This window comes from Rhopilema esculentum, chromosome 5 (assembly GCF_057945365.1).
Source record: "Rhopilema esculentum isolate cy_ngs chromosome 5, ASM5794536v1, whole genome shotgun sequence".
Classification (NCBI taxonomy): Eukaryota; Metazoa; Cnidaria; class Scyphozoa; order Rhizostomeae; family Rhizostomatidae; genus Rhopilema; species Rhopilema esculentum.
This window is the reverse complement of record NC_142819.1, coordinates 639,602-653,906: the sequence shown is the minus strand read 5'-3', so window position 1 is coordinate 653,906 and position 14,305 is coordinate 639,602. Positions and strand designations below refer to the sequence as shown.

Sequence of the window (14,305 nt, the reverse complement as noted above, 5' to 3'; positions counted from 1 at the left end):
ATACTCTGAAATGCATTTCTGAGCTATTCTGAAGGTGGTCGAAATTTTAGTAAATGTGCAAATTTAAACCACTTTGCAGCTATTGAATTTTTTAATGTAAAAATGTTAGGGATCTTATTCATGTTATTCTGTTTATCGAGTGAAAAAGTCCAGAATCAGTATGCTGTATCTATAGCATTAAAAAAACCATGATAAATGCAATAAATAATATCGTCCTAGTTACTTCAATTTTATTCAAATTTTCAGCCTGTCAGCAGAATTTTGCAGCAAATTATGGCGTGGTGTCTTTAAAACCGAATCCTGTGAACAGTATTACACAATGCCGATATGTAATCAAAGCTCCATCCGGGCACCGCGTTCAGCTTGACGTCACAAACATTGGGTATATCTCTTCTAATTGCTATTATGGCTCGTTCCGTCTTTACGAGGGAGCAAATCCTGACATTGTGAATGACATTCCCGCTGCTACATATTGCAGCACAAAAATCGATCGTCCCACATATCTCTCTCAAGCCAATGCCATTACAATTCTGTTTACAAGAAGACATGGCTACGATTTTATGTCCGCTACATTTCATTACAGACGTGTGCAAGGTGATATCTTTTCATCATATGAATACATTGTTTTCCTCTGCTTTCTTAACTATAGTTCTATCTAGATTCCTCTGCTTGTTTATGCAATATGCAAAGGAGCTTGTTATTTAAAGGATGAACAAACGATGAAAAAGTGTCCAGTTTATTGATTACTTTGTTAAACATCTTGAATTCCAATATTCTACTACAACGTGAATTCTTGGACGCTTGTGTGTTGTTTTTGAAAGATAAAAAAACTGAATAGTGATGAAGGTATTCGATATATGAGGGGCTATGCATTTCTTTTGATCATGGTTTTTAAGATTGGTTTATCCCAGCCACGTTTATTATTTAACACTAAAGGACACTAGAAATACCGTAAAGGCATTATTAAACACCCTAGGAGCTATCTTAGGGACAGCTTGCCAGAGAGAGACCTTTTTAGAGAAGGCTCTTAGTTTGAAAATCAGCATTGATATCTAAGGTAAAAATTTCTTCACAACGTTTTACAAAGGCAGCCACTGATTTTGAATAACTAAATTTGTTCCGAAGTTAGAAATTTAATTTGCTATTAAGAAGCTCTGAGAGTGCCAAAAGCCAACAAAAGCAGAACAAAGCATGCTCCAAGTGACCTTAGGAGTTGCTGAGGTTGTTCAAAAGAGCATGAAAGCATAATAGGCCTAATGAATGAACACAATAACAGAGTGGCTGACTCACTGACGATGGAGCCAAAGCAAGTGTGGATTAATCGACAGCAAAGTTCATGACGAGTAATCTTCTCCTATCTCCATGGAGAAAGCAATTTCAAATGTTTTGATCTAACACAAACAGAAAATCGTGGCGTTCATCTCGACATGTTTGAACCATAGTCAAACAGCTGCCGTCGTAACAAACTGTGTTGCTATTCTTTGGTCTAGCCATCATACCACCGATGATAATAATCAAACTAAGATGGCGGAGAGTTTCTGGATCTGTTTAATTGACCTTTTTTGTATATATTGCATTTGGCTGCATTATTTACTCCAGATAGTTACCAATTGAGGAATAATTTTGTTGAAATAGTAGCAAGGCCGACACCAGCCATGATATATAGGGGGCAGACGTCATTATTTTTCTGAAGACAAATCTACTTCAATGGAAAATCTAATACAACGCACGTGAAACCATTTGTCACTTCCGATTTGTGAGGTTTAAGGCTTGTGGAAATGGTGCAACCGAATCTTCTATATTTTAGATGAAGATATGTTTCCTCGTGGTGTGGTTTCCTTCTTTCTGAAGAGAAAGCACTTTTCAGTAAAATTCAAAAGGTTGCAATTTGAAGAAAGTTAAGCAACGTTATCAACACAACATAACAGGAAGGAAAATCAAATACAGTTTCCATATTACCATAAAGCCAAAAAGTCACATTTTTTCAACCAAGTTTTTCTCTCTTTTTCATGGCGGCAAACTTGTCGATTATCTCGTCATAGTCGATTTCAGTGCTCCTGCAGAGACTCGGGTCATCATGTTTGATAGACAATCATTGTCAATGCATGACCGAAGGCAGTTTTTTACTATATTCTGCTAAACAAGCGCTCTGCACAAGCTGAAGATTCCAGTAAATATACTCAGATTTGAAGCAGCGTATAGAGGTTAGGAAGCGTGCAAAACCGATTGGTCACCATAGATTTCAGGATGCTCTTCGGTTACTTGAGATCATCTTCTTCTATGTTTGTAACATTTCACAATGAATGTTTTATCGAAAGGTTGGAAATTTTGAAATTCTTCGATAGTGTCTGCAACATGGACATCTTTCTTGCAACCATTTGATTGCGCTTCCACATGAGACCCTGCCTCTTCAGCTAGGATTCTTTTGAGGAAAAGATTTTCAAATTTTAACAAATTTCCATCGCAATGTTGAAAACGTCTTCTTTCGTTTAATCCTTTAAGAGCTTTCCTGGTTCACATCGAATACCACATCGTTCCTTGTTGCGAATTCTCTTGAGGCCTTAATTTCCTGTGAAACCCACTGTCGGAACGCATTAACAGTAACGAAGCTTGGGTTGTCTTTATACAACACACTGTCTTAATCATGTCAATATCAATTCTTTGCAGTTCTTTTGATAAGATGTTTCTCCTTCTTAAGATCTCTTCCCGCACAAAAAGCAAGAAAATGAAATTTCATGACTGTTGTACTTTTATGTGACCTGAGGCTGTTGCTGCTCCATCAAGATTGTTCCTTTCAATCCATTCCATCGTTGCGAGCAGTTCTCCAAAGACATATTTTACGGCTCGAACTGCGTTATATCTAGCACTCCATCTAGTGCCAGATAGCTTTTTGAAAGTTGTTATTCTTATTCCTTATTCCTTATTCCTTATTTCTTATTTCTTATTTCTTATTTCTTATTTCTTATTTCTTATTTCTTATTCTTATTTCTTATTTCTTATTTCTTATTTCTTATTTCTTATTTCTTATTTCTTATTTCTTATTTCTTATTTCTTATTTCTTATTTCTTATTTCTTATTTCTTATTTCTATTTTCTTATTTCTTATTTCTTATTTCTTATTTCTTATTTCTTATTTCTTATTTCTTATTTCTTATTTCTTATTTCTTATTTCTTATTTCTTATTTCTTATTTCTTATTTCTTATTTCTTATTTCTTATTTCTTATTTCTTATTTCTTATTTCTTATTTCTTATTTCTTATTTCTTATTTCTTATTTCTTATTTCTTATTTCTTATTTCTTATTTCTTATTCCTTATTTCTTATTTCTTATTTCTTATTTCTTATTTCTTATTTCTTATTTCCTATTTCTTATTTCCTATTTCTTATTTCTTATTTCCTATTTCCTATTTCTTATTTCTTATTTCTTATTTCTTATTTCTTATTTCTTATTTCTTATTTCTTATTTCTTATTTCTTATTTCTTATTTCTTATTTCTTATTTCTTATTTCTTATTTCTTATTTCTTATTTCTTATTTCTTATTTCTTATTTCTTATTTCTTATTTCTTATTTCTTATTTCTTATTTCTTATTTCTTATTTCTTACTAGTCTCATATGACTGAGATTTGAATGATGCAATAGAAACTTTTAAAGGTCTCTCTCTATAATGGTATTTTGGAACAAACTTGGTGGTTGACATGAACTAAGCAATCAAACTAGCAACGAACAAGGAACCGCCTGATCTCTCTTTACAAGATTATGGCTCAGTTCTGCAACCAAAGTTTGATCCTATGATAGCATAAATTCTTGCACTCATGTGTACGCATACATGTTAAAGTCAATAAGTTTTTGTAAAAAAATTTCTTCAAATAAAGTTTTGTGCTATTCTAAGAATTTCTAGTTCGTCTTTATCATCGTCTAGTTGTTATTTTGTAATTTATATCTCATGTTTACTTCAAGGATACAACATGGTATTCAATCTATCTGAAGGCTTCATTCCCTCGCCAAATTTTATGAACAGACTCTTGCCACGAAGCCAGTCGTTCACCTACCGCTTGGAAGGAGCGCCTGGAATGAAAGTCCAGCTTTTCTTCTCCTACATGAATCTTGGGTCGAGCCAAACTTGCACTGGAGCACGTCTTTCGATTTATGAAAGTCCTACAGCAACAGGCGTGCCAGCACAAACAAGATGTGGCAGAAACACGACATCCTATTTGTCATCAACGAACAAAATTTCTTTGAAATTTGATAACTGGGCATCGCTTTCGGGAGCTGAGTCAGGATTCAAAATTTTTTACGCAATTGGTACCGAAGGTAAGTAGAATGTTGTTGTACATACGGTTGTTGATCTTATTATCATACTTAAGGTATGGATATTTGTTCCTAGTGATCCCTTTTACAAATCCAAACATTGTTTCCATGCTTCCATTGAAAATTAAAAAAAGGTTCCCTTGCTCCAAACGTTCCCTAATTCCAAAAACCTGACTAACTTAAGAACTTTCTCCTAAAAACTATTTACAAGAAGAATGGAATTATAAATAACCTGCTAAAAAACAAAAATGCAAAATAAAGGTAGGTTGTTCCGCAATTTCTTTCCCCAATAAAAGAAACTTTTTTGCACGTTTGAGGATCTTCTTTTCGGTTGGTTTTCCAACCCAAGGTTTTTATTGGCCATTTACTACAAGTGCCATAACTATTGACAGTGATTTTGACACTTTTGTAATTGCTGAATTTCAGTCAATCCACACACTTCCTAGACTGATCAACAATATTGAAGGTGTGGACAAATCATGCTAGTAATAATGTTTTACAGTAACTCAGGAAGTTGGAATCATTTTCCATATTTGAACAGCCCAAATGATCGTGATTTTTTTAAGATTTTTCTTGAACATGTTTCTTTCAATCAAGGGAGTTATCAATGTAGACCCCTAGGTATTTCGGATTTTGACCAGCTTCTAATGTGTTATGGTGTATGCCTTATAGATCTGCTTGATGTTTTTAGGGCAGCAAATTTTGGCTTTGTAGATATAATCATCGTTTATATAATTAGTGATAGTTTGCAACCCTTAAGTCATGAATCTCAGGCTTCAAGGTCCTAGTTGAGGGCCTCGCTAAGCTGTGACATGTTATCATTTCTGAACCTAAGCTAATGTCTTTAATGCTATTGGGAAGTTCGTTAATAGCAAGATAAAGCATAGATTAGAATCAACAAGAGAACTGGAAAAGAGCCTTGAAGAACTTACATTTTTTCTGAACTTTGGTAAGAATGGAACGATTTAAACCATATATGCTCTTGGGACTTGGGTACCGCAATGTGCCAATTTCCGAAGAAGAATTTCGTGATCGCGAGTGTCAAAAGCATTTTGTCAACTCAACGGATACATGTCCCACATATTCCCCGTGTCCCACATAATCCCCGTGTCACTGCATTGGTTAGACCAACAAGATAACATTTTGTTCTAGACCAATCAGCAGGTTTATTTACAAAAATTCATTAGCCAATCACCTGCCTTCATTTCGAGCTCGATTTTTAAATTTTTCGAGACAAAACACAGTTGCTGTGGAGAAAAACCTACGGAAAAAAATTTACGTTTTTTTACTAAGAAGATTTTTCAAACTTAGTTTCTAGAGTAATTTTTTGTTACGAGCCTAGGAACCCTAAGCAGGAACACAAATGTTTTGAAAAATTTCTGCAGTGAAACATCACCTATTTTCCACCTCGGCCCTACCGCCAAAAATGCCCATCCCCTAATTAACTCCCATATGAAGCTTTCGTTAATTACACAAGGAAATATGTTAGGATATGAGTTACCAGATGTTTTGGGAATATTGTATTTTTTTGAAATCTTAGGCGTTATAATTGCCTATTCCCTCCCCTATAATACCACACGGGATGCGTAGGCCCTTTCACACTTCAACCGATTTTGACCCACGACAGGAATGCACTTTCTCGTAAAAGGAATATTCTTGAGATTTAAGCTATCCAATACTTTTTGAAATATGTTTCTTTGCCCTAAGCTGGGAAGACTTTAAATTTTGGAAAAAGCACATTGAGCTATACATGCTGTACACTAGGTAAGCCAAACTTTTGTACTACTGTACACAACAAACCGGCAGTTCTGTCGCAAAATGCTGTGACCAGTTGCATAAGAGTTCATGACTGTTTAAATGGAAAATAATTAAAGATCTATATGGGTAAAGTAACAAGTATATGAAAGTTTTCAATTTATAAACATTATCAAAAATTTTGAAAGCACGGAAATTGTGCTATGATGACAGGTGTGCACTGTGCCTAGAAGTACCTCTCTATTTGCAATAAAATAAGCTTTTCTTTGCACAACCTCGTAAGATTTCCAGAAAGTAAACTCGTCGATACATAACATTATGCCTGGGTTTCTAAGACTGATAAGCAGACTGATAAGACTTTCTAAGACTCATTTTCCTCTGTGTTATTCAGGAAATGCTCAGTTTCCTCATTGTTTTAAAAAAACAGGATTAACGTCTTGGTCCATATTTTCTGTGTTCAAATAACGGTGTTCAAACAGCATTCAAAGCCTCAAAGTCCATCTTTTTCAATTCATTGCGATATTGTTCAATCCAGTGTACGGAAAACTAATGCTGCAATTTGATCAAAGCCACATTTTATCTCCTTAAATGGATACACTCCCCTCACACTCGTGAAAATATCCAGATAGTTCGATGATCGATTACCTTTTCGAACAAAAGCAAATTCAGGCTGGCAATAATGACTTTATAATTTAGTGATAATAATATTGTGAGAAACTCTTCTAAAATGAACCAAGTCGCCAAAATGTTGCAAAACCTTTGCTCTTCTCATCTGTTATCATTTTTGTTAAAAAGAGAAAGCTTTGCGCTACAGCCTTACTACGCAAATCAACTGTCAAATGTCAATGTCAAATAAGCGAAGAACAGCAAAGTCAGGTGACTTGGACGTTAAAAAGGGCCAATAAAACGTGGTGATTTTTTACAAACTGGTTCTTGAGGCACAAACATTTTGAATAAAGAGAAATACAACGTGTTTACTCTCAGTTGGGGAAAATATTTGTTTGCATACATCGAAAGAAGTAATTTTTGTGCATCCAGTGATGTAAGGAATTTGATGATTGCTTTTCCATCATTGCGATAAACGATTATTTCTAGCCGCTGTTGTAAGTCAACTTTCGTTTCCTTCGCTATCAGCTTGACAAAAACCCTCACAACATTTACTAATATATCGATAAAATAAATGTATTTGACGAAGAAATAGTTCAAAGGCCAAAGAATCTTACAGAAAAAATTAGAGGAAATTTAGAAGAAAGGCTTCCCTAAAATATGGCTTTTAGAGTTGTAAACAATTTTTTCTAACAACAGATTTGCAATTCAAATCTGTAAATTGTAAATCCTAAGCTTTCTGGATACATTCGTGAGGGGAGTGGATTTAGAATATACACTTGCAACAAAATTCGAGGCCAATATTATCATAATGGTCTTCCAACAACTAAATGTGACTTCGCAAAAAGATTTCAAAATCTATCATGCCTTGTTCAAAAAACCTTTCAGCAAGTCTCAACAAGGCTTAAAGATTGTCAAAAAAGTGGGTCTTTGTTATTTTTAAAAAGTTGATTTTTCTCAGATATTAAGTTTTAACTATTGCCAATATTTTTGCCTTTTTTGGTTTCAAACTATAGACTGATGGCTTCACAAAAGTGGTCTGCTGTGATGCCCAGGAAGGAGGTTCAGAAAGGGCCTAGGCATCCCGTGCGGTTTTATAGGGGAGGGAATAGGCAATTATAACGCCTAATATTTCAAAAAAATACAATATTCCCAGATGATGGCTGAGTGATTTATTTGCGCAAAACAACTGGTAACTTAAATCCTAACATGTTTCCTTGTGTTATTAACGAAAGCTTCAAAGGGAGTTTATTAGGGGGTGGGCATTTTTGGCGGTAGGGCCGAGATGGAAAATAGGTGATATTGTACTGCAGATATTTTACAGACCGTTTGTGTTTCTGATCAGAGCTCCTCGATTCGTACCAAGAAAATTACTCTAGAAACTAAGTTTGAAAAATATTCTTTGTAAAAAAACGTAAATTTTGAGATGGAGACACAAGAGGCAAGCTTAGCAAAACTCTGCCACTAGACGTGAAGCTGTAGGTTAGCAGTGGCGAAGCTAACCAAGAACAGGTGGTCCTGCTCAAAGGGGGTCAAAAATCGCGTGAAGCCACGCCCTAGAGACCCTCGGAAAAGGGGGAAACGCCCTTCTGGATCTGTTGAAATCAAGATTGCAGTGAAACATTTTTTACTGCCACATTTTGGAAAAAAGGGGATGAAGATTCGGATCCTTTCAAGTACCTCCTGCCTTACATTGAAGAAGTCAAAAGAGCATCACAAAAATTCTTTCTAAAATAAGTAACATTTGAAAATGTTTTCATTGATTGAAAATTTTGAAATCATGGACTAAAAAGAAATTGCTTGTACAGATAGGCATATACAGTTGTAATACATACTGGAAACATAATTGATTCAAATTATTTAAAAAAGTAAAAATATTTTGTCACAACATATATCTGATGAACGGTAGATAGGGTCTTGAATCAATTTGTTGTGAATATCAGAGGAGACCCCTGACATTTTGCCAGTACAATACAATCTGAGTCACCGAGTACAAAAGCTCCCAGTAATTACCATTGTTTTCATTTTCATCCTTTTCAAAGCGTCCTTTTCATCGGGACCTCTGAATTGTATGGTAGTTCCTGTTTAAGGCAGGAGGACGAACATTCCATCTCCCCTCGATCTCGACTTTCCTGGTACAAAAAAAGAAGTTTCTTTCGGCAGCGGCGGCAAACTTTTTCTACTTTTTAAAATAGGCCTTTGAATATGACTTCCTTTGCTCTCTACAGTCTGAGAGAAAACTATATGCATATCAGGTTTCTCGCGATGTCTGTGATATTCCCGACTTTAACAGTAAATAGGACCAACAGAACGACCCTAAACAATTTGATTTCCGTAAGTACCATTCGTCTTGAAACGATCAATTCTTGTATAAATCAATTGACGACAGTGTAGGGCCGAAGCTTCTAGCAGCAAAAACTTCTTCAGCAGCAGAATCATGATGTCTTCGTTACAGTTAGTTTTATCCATGATATCAAAATAGTTAAGGCCCGAGTAACTGATCTGACTATGGCCTGGGTGAAAATTCTTTGTGACCTTTGACCACGGCGCAGAAAATCAACAAATTATAACGAAACATAGGGCTCCAAAAATCTAGGTCCTGCCTTCATGAAAGAGCAGGACCTGAGGTCCTGCCATTTCTGAAGGGCAGGAGTGCCATTGTTTTCTTCTATTGTGAGGCAGGACCAAAAACAGGGCTACGAGGCGTTTGCCCATTGTTGGGCAGGACCAAACATAGGGTTTAGTCCTGCCTACGAGTATTGGGCAGGATTGACCACAGGGCTAGATTTTTGACGATATCAATTTACGAATGGGATACTCGAAATTCCATTTCAGTCACCCTGTGTCTCAAAATTGAAAAAGGGCACAGCCACGAAGTATAAGTGTAGAATAAGACAAGAAATGCCTTTGAATCAGGCATATAATGATTTCCTAAAGTGAATCAATTTTTAACATTTTAAAAATTGTTATCTTTGGAAATTCGTGGTCCTGCCCGGCAGGACAAGCAGGACCTTTGGCTTCGCCACTGTAGGTGAGGCTAGGGCCTAGTATGCTTCGTATGTTTGAGTTTTAAAAAAGTTTCTGAATTATAGACACAATGTATTTCTTGCGTTTCACTCTCTGGCTTCGTGACATCTCCGTTATCATGATCAATTATTTCATGAAGGTGGAAATTCAAAATTATTCCATTTACCGTGTAGTTGCCTCTCAGGAAAATATTTGGAGATGCGGCTTTTCTTTCCGCTAACTCCTCTCCCACAGAGCAAAAGTATATTTTCATATTATTTGAGATTTCCCTTTTCCTTTGGATTTGAGAAATCCCGATCTTGGAGAAGGATGTTCTTTGTAGATTTCCTGCACTAATTGAGAGCCTCATTTGCATTGTTGTAGAGATTCCTGTTTTTTTTCATGTTATCGTTATGATCGATAATCTTATAAGTAAAATATTGCTTTTTTGCAACACATTAAGGCTGTTCACATTATTCGCACCTTTTGTAGCAACGCATCATATCTGAGATTTTGTGCTTAACGGCAGCTTTGTTTAATTTGTTTCTTGACTTCATCTGATACTTCACCTCACTATTTACTAAATGAAAGTTCTCATCTGATTACCTGGTCTTGTCTCGGTTTCATTTTTTCAATTTTAAAAAGTAGCTGTGTAGTGATAAAAGTTTTTGACTTACTATGTATTGCAACAACTTGCTTGACGCAAATCAAAGGAAATTGACAGATATAGAGTGAATTGCACAAGATATTATGATATAAGTGATGTGAAACACTTGATTTTTTCTAGGTTGCAAGCGCAAGTACTCTGGATCCAGTGGTGAGATCTCGTTTCCACTCTACCCATTCAACTACCCAAACAATACCAAATGCAAGTATGACATTTCTGTACGCGATGGACAAATGATCTTTATCTATAGGCCATACTATTATTCTTCCTATGGCGATTCTTTGAATATTTTTGAAAGAATTGGAACTACTGGTGAAACAATTGTGACAGATCTGCTAAATGATGCGTATATGACATATTGGTCCATCGGAAAAGATATAACAATGGTGTTCCAGAGTGATAACAACAATGTCATTACAGGAATGGCGATGCACTACACCGCAACAAACGGTAATTTACTATTTTGGTTTTAGTAATAAGATCTCATTAAGGTGTAAACGATTCTAGAAATATTTTTTGCTAGAGAGAAATCTTGAACTCTTAAGGTCACACAAATAGATAGGCAAGGAGTATAAAAGACTGTTTTCCTCGTTTGCCGTTGTACAAGGAATACTAAAGCAATTTTTTCACCACATTTCCTTTCTGGTGCAAGGGTAATTTTCAACATTGTGGCTGAATCAAAAACAGGTAAAAGAGTAACCATGCCAACAATATTATTGATGCTTCTAATTCCTGGTACTTAAGTTTTTAATATACCAAGTGCGTTTCTTCCAAGTAACTACCACTTCATGTATGCAAAGCGAGAAAGGAAAAGATGACGATGAAAATGAGTTTTCCTTTCATAGCTTATCATGTAAAATAAAAAATTGAAAAACTTACCTTTGGGTAAGTCGTCCCGAAAAGGTTTATCTGAATAAGCTGTCCTGTTATGTTGGTAATATGTTATGGAGTCAAACTCTGCCTTATTTGGTTATGTGTACAGTCTATTGCTAGATCATCATAGACAGAAAGTCCGAAAAATTTGCAAAGTTTCCACATTTTTGTATCGATTTATCAGTTTTCATATTTTTGCATTGATTTCTCTGATGTTGATTGAGTGAAGCAGTTAATTGTTATACCCATAACCAAGATTCAAACTATGGATATTCATTCCACAAGGTGCAACAAATTATTCTGGTAGAACCTCTTAAAATTATTTAGGAGATCTATCGGTTTTGACATGGGGCCGTGGAAAATATTTTCAACAATTTGTGCATGGTCCTCGCAATTTTTGGTAAGTTCTTAGAAAAATGTAGACAAGAAGCTGAAAGGAAAAGTGAAAGTCTCAATAATCTCTAGTTGTATGACGATATTTTGGAAGCCTGCCTCATTAATAACTTGCTAAACCTGTGGATTTTTTTCAAAATATGCGCCACATAGTTTTAATCACAAATCTATGGAAATGCTTTGAAAAAATGCTTTCTTCTCCATTGAAGCCTTTTGCTTCGTTTTTCCTATAGAAAAAAGACCCGCAGAGATCGGCTCACATGAGCGGCCTGCATGCGAAAGAAGCACCCGAACGCCGGGTAGCTTATTGCCAAATATGTTGACAAACCTCTGATTTAGAAGCACTTTCAGGGCAAACAAGCCTGAACAGAACCTGTTGTCTGGTTTTTTAAAATGTATGGGAACTACGTGCTTATCAAAATTTGCATAAATATTTTCTGAGTTTCTCTTATTTCATTTATAGTATGTTTTCTGGTTGGGCTTAATTTTTTCTGTTGAAATCCGCAGAGCACGGTCCATTTGCACGGTTACCATGTCAGAGCAGCGCTCGGACAGCGTGTGGCTTGACTGCCAAAATTTTGAAAAAAATTTGGCAGGAAAAGAGTCTTTAGACTTACTAGATACATCATATTTATGTTTTATCATTAATGCTTTTTAACTTCGTCAGGTTGCAATCTGGTCCTTGGAACCACGATGACATTTGTTTCTTCCCCGTTGTTCCCGCACAATTACCCAAATGGACTCACTTGCACTTACTTATTTGGCCAAGATCAATCATCCAGGGCATACGGAATTGAAATGGTACTTCAAGAAATGAGACTGGAGGCCAGTCCATCATGCAAAAATGATAGTTTGAAAGTTTACGATGGTGCAAATGCCACCACATTGCTTTTAGACAATCTATGTGGATCACCTGGTCATAAGCAGTACGTAACCTCTACAGGAAAGTTATATATGATCTTCAAAACAAACGGGAAAAGTCGCTTCAAAGGATTCAGAGCACGGTTGAGATCTAGCTACAGATGTAAGTGTCTAAAGTACATAAAGCACTGTTTCTTTTTTCTATTTAGATTCGAGTAACCACTTGATCTCTGAAGTATTATCTTTAGAGAAAAGATTGCTTTTTTCATTTTCGGCTACTGAGCTATTCATGTTTTTTCTTTTCAGATTTTGACAATTCATACAGCGACTGGCAAAGAGGTACATTACAATCATGGAACTATCCATACAATTATCCACATCGAAGGTCAGAAATAAGGCGTATTTCTGCTGCTTATGGAAACAGAATCATTCTTGTATTCACACACTTTGATTTGGAAAAGAGCACAAGTTGTAGCAAAGACAGTCTCAAGATATATGAAGGGTCAGTTTCAAAGGAATCTCTGAAGTCAACAAGATGTGGAAAGGACGGTGATCCATATGTGTCCAAAACGAGCAGCGTCATTTTGCTCTTTACCTCAGATGAAAGAATTTCAAAGACTGGTTACAGTGTAAATATTGAAGGTAAGTTGATATTGGCATCGGCAATAGACATCATATAGCTCCTGAAAAACATCGCTTTTGACAAGTAACGACAATAATCATGTAACGACAAGCCTTAATGTATCTATAAGATTTTGTTAATGAAATGCAAATTTTTCATCTTTACATGCAGTAAAAATATTAGAAGCAAAGGATATAAGACATATTCTCTGCAAAAACCTAATTTAACACCTAATTTTCGTTTGTACAACAATATGCAACGAGTATAGAACTTCTATTTTAAGGTTCTAGGCCGCCATTTTTAGCCACCGACGCACAGGCCAACTTCGGCCTGCAACAAGATTTCATTCAGTCCGCCGACTACCTTAACATGAAAAAAATCATGGCTTACACTAACAAAGTTCTAAATATCTTCAGTAAATGACAATATGCTTTCCATTGTCCAATTATTGGTCCGAAAGTTAATACCAAAATTGGAAATGCTGAAATAAAAAACTTTTAGAGTTTAAAATCTAGTTTAAATGCCGTTTCTCGCCATCCCTAGATTAACAAAGCCTAAAAATTTGTTGTCGTCAACAAAGGTGGCAACCTTCACTAAAAATATCCACAATAATAACATTCTGGCCTCTCTTCAAAATACGATCCGTAGTCGCTGGATCTGATTTTAAGCCCTTCAAGTCGATCTAACAAATATTAACGTCCAAACCTAGCTATAACACAACTACCTTTTGACTAACTCTGATTAAAGAAACGTAAAATTGCAAAATTCTGTGAAAATTTATTTTGGATATATATACTATGCTACAGATTGAAGAAGCTCCCCGAGAAAGTTATCCCTGGCCTCGGGCCTGTGAATCAGTCGTGCATTGCACATTGGCCCAGTCTCTGCAACATCTAGCCAGCACCATGCCTTTCAATGTTATCTTTAGCTCACACTATCCCTTCTATCATCCAGATTTGCAAAACTTATTTGATAAAAATAAGCACACTCAATAATTTTTGCGAATAAAGAATACAATTTGCCTGCCTATCTTATCTTTAAATTAATCTGGTAAGTATGGGAATTTCATTTCAAGCAGCATTTTAGCACAAGCTATGTTAAAGATAAAATTTCCAGGGGTTTCCTGCAGAAAATCTACATGTTTTTCTGGCCCGGCACTTAGAATACTTAAGAACCCCGTTTATTCCATTATATTTCTAGCACTGGGTAAAATAT

At 35.7% G+C, this 14,305-nt stretch overlaps 1 protein-coding gene across 6 annotated transcripts in view; it reads left to right on the top strand.

The window, feature by feature from the left end:
• The window catches only part of LOC135690047 (uncharacterized), a 38,133-nt gene that overhangs the window by 7,450 nt on the left and 16,378 nt on the right, over positions 1 to 14,305 (top strand). For all 6 annotated transcript variants that reach the window (XM_089108692.1, XM_089108690.1, XM_089108691.1 and 3 more), the window contains exons 3-7: positions 247 to 594; positions 3,957 to 4,310; positions 10,462 to 10,791; positions 12,275 to 12,631; positions 12,775 to 13,110. In XM_089108692.1, the coding sequence (XP_088964818.1) occupies positions 247 to 594; positions 3,957 to 4,310; positions 10,462 to 10,791; positions 12,275 to 12,631; positions 12,775 to 13,110 (1,725 nt within the window). The remainder of the gene's footprint in view (positions 1 to 246; positions 595 to 3,956; positions 4,311 to 10,461; positions 10,792 to 12,274; positions 12,632 to 12,774; positions 13,111 to 14,305) is intronic.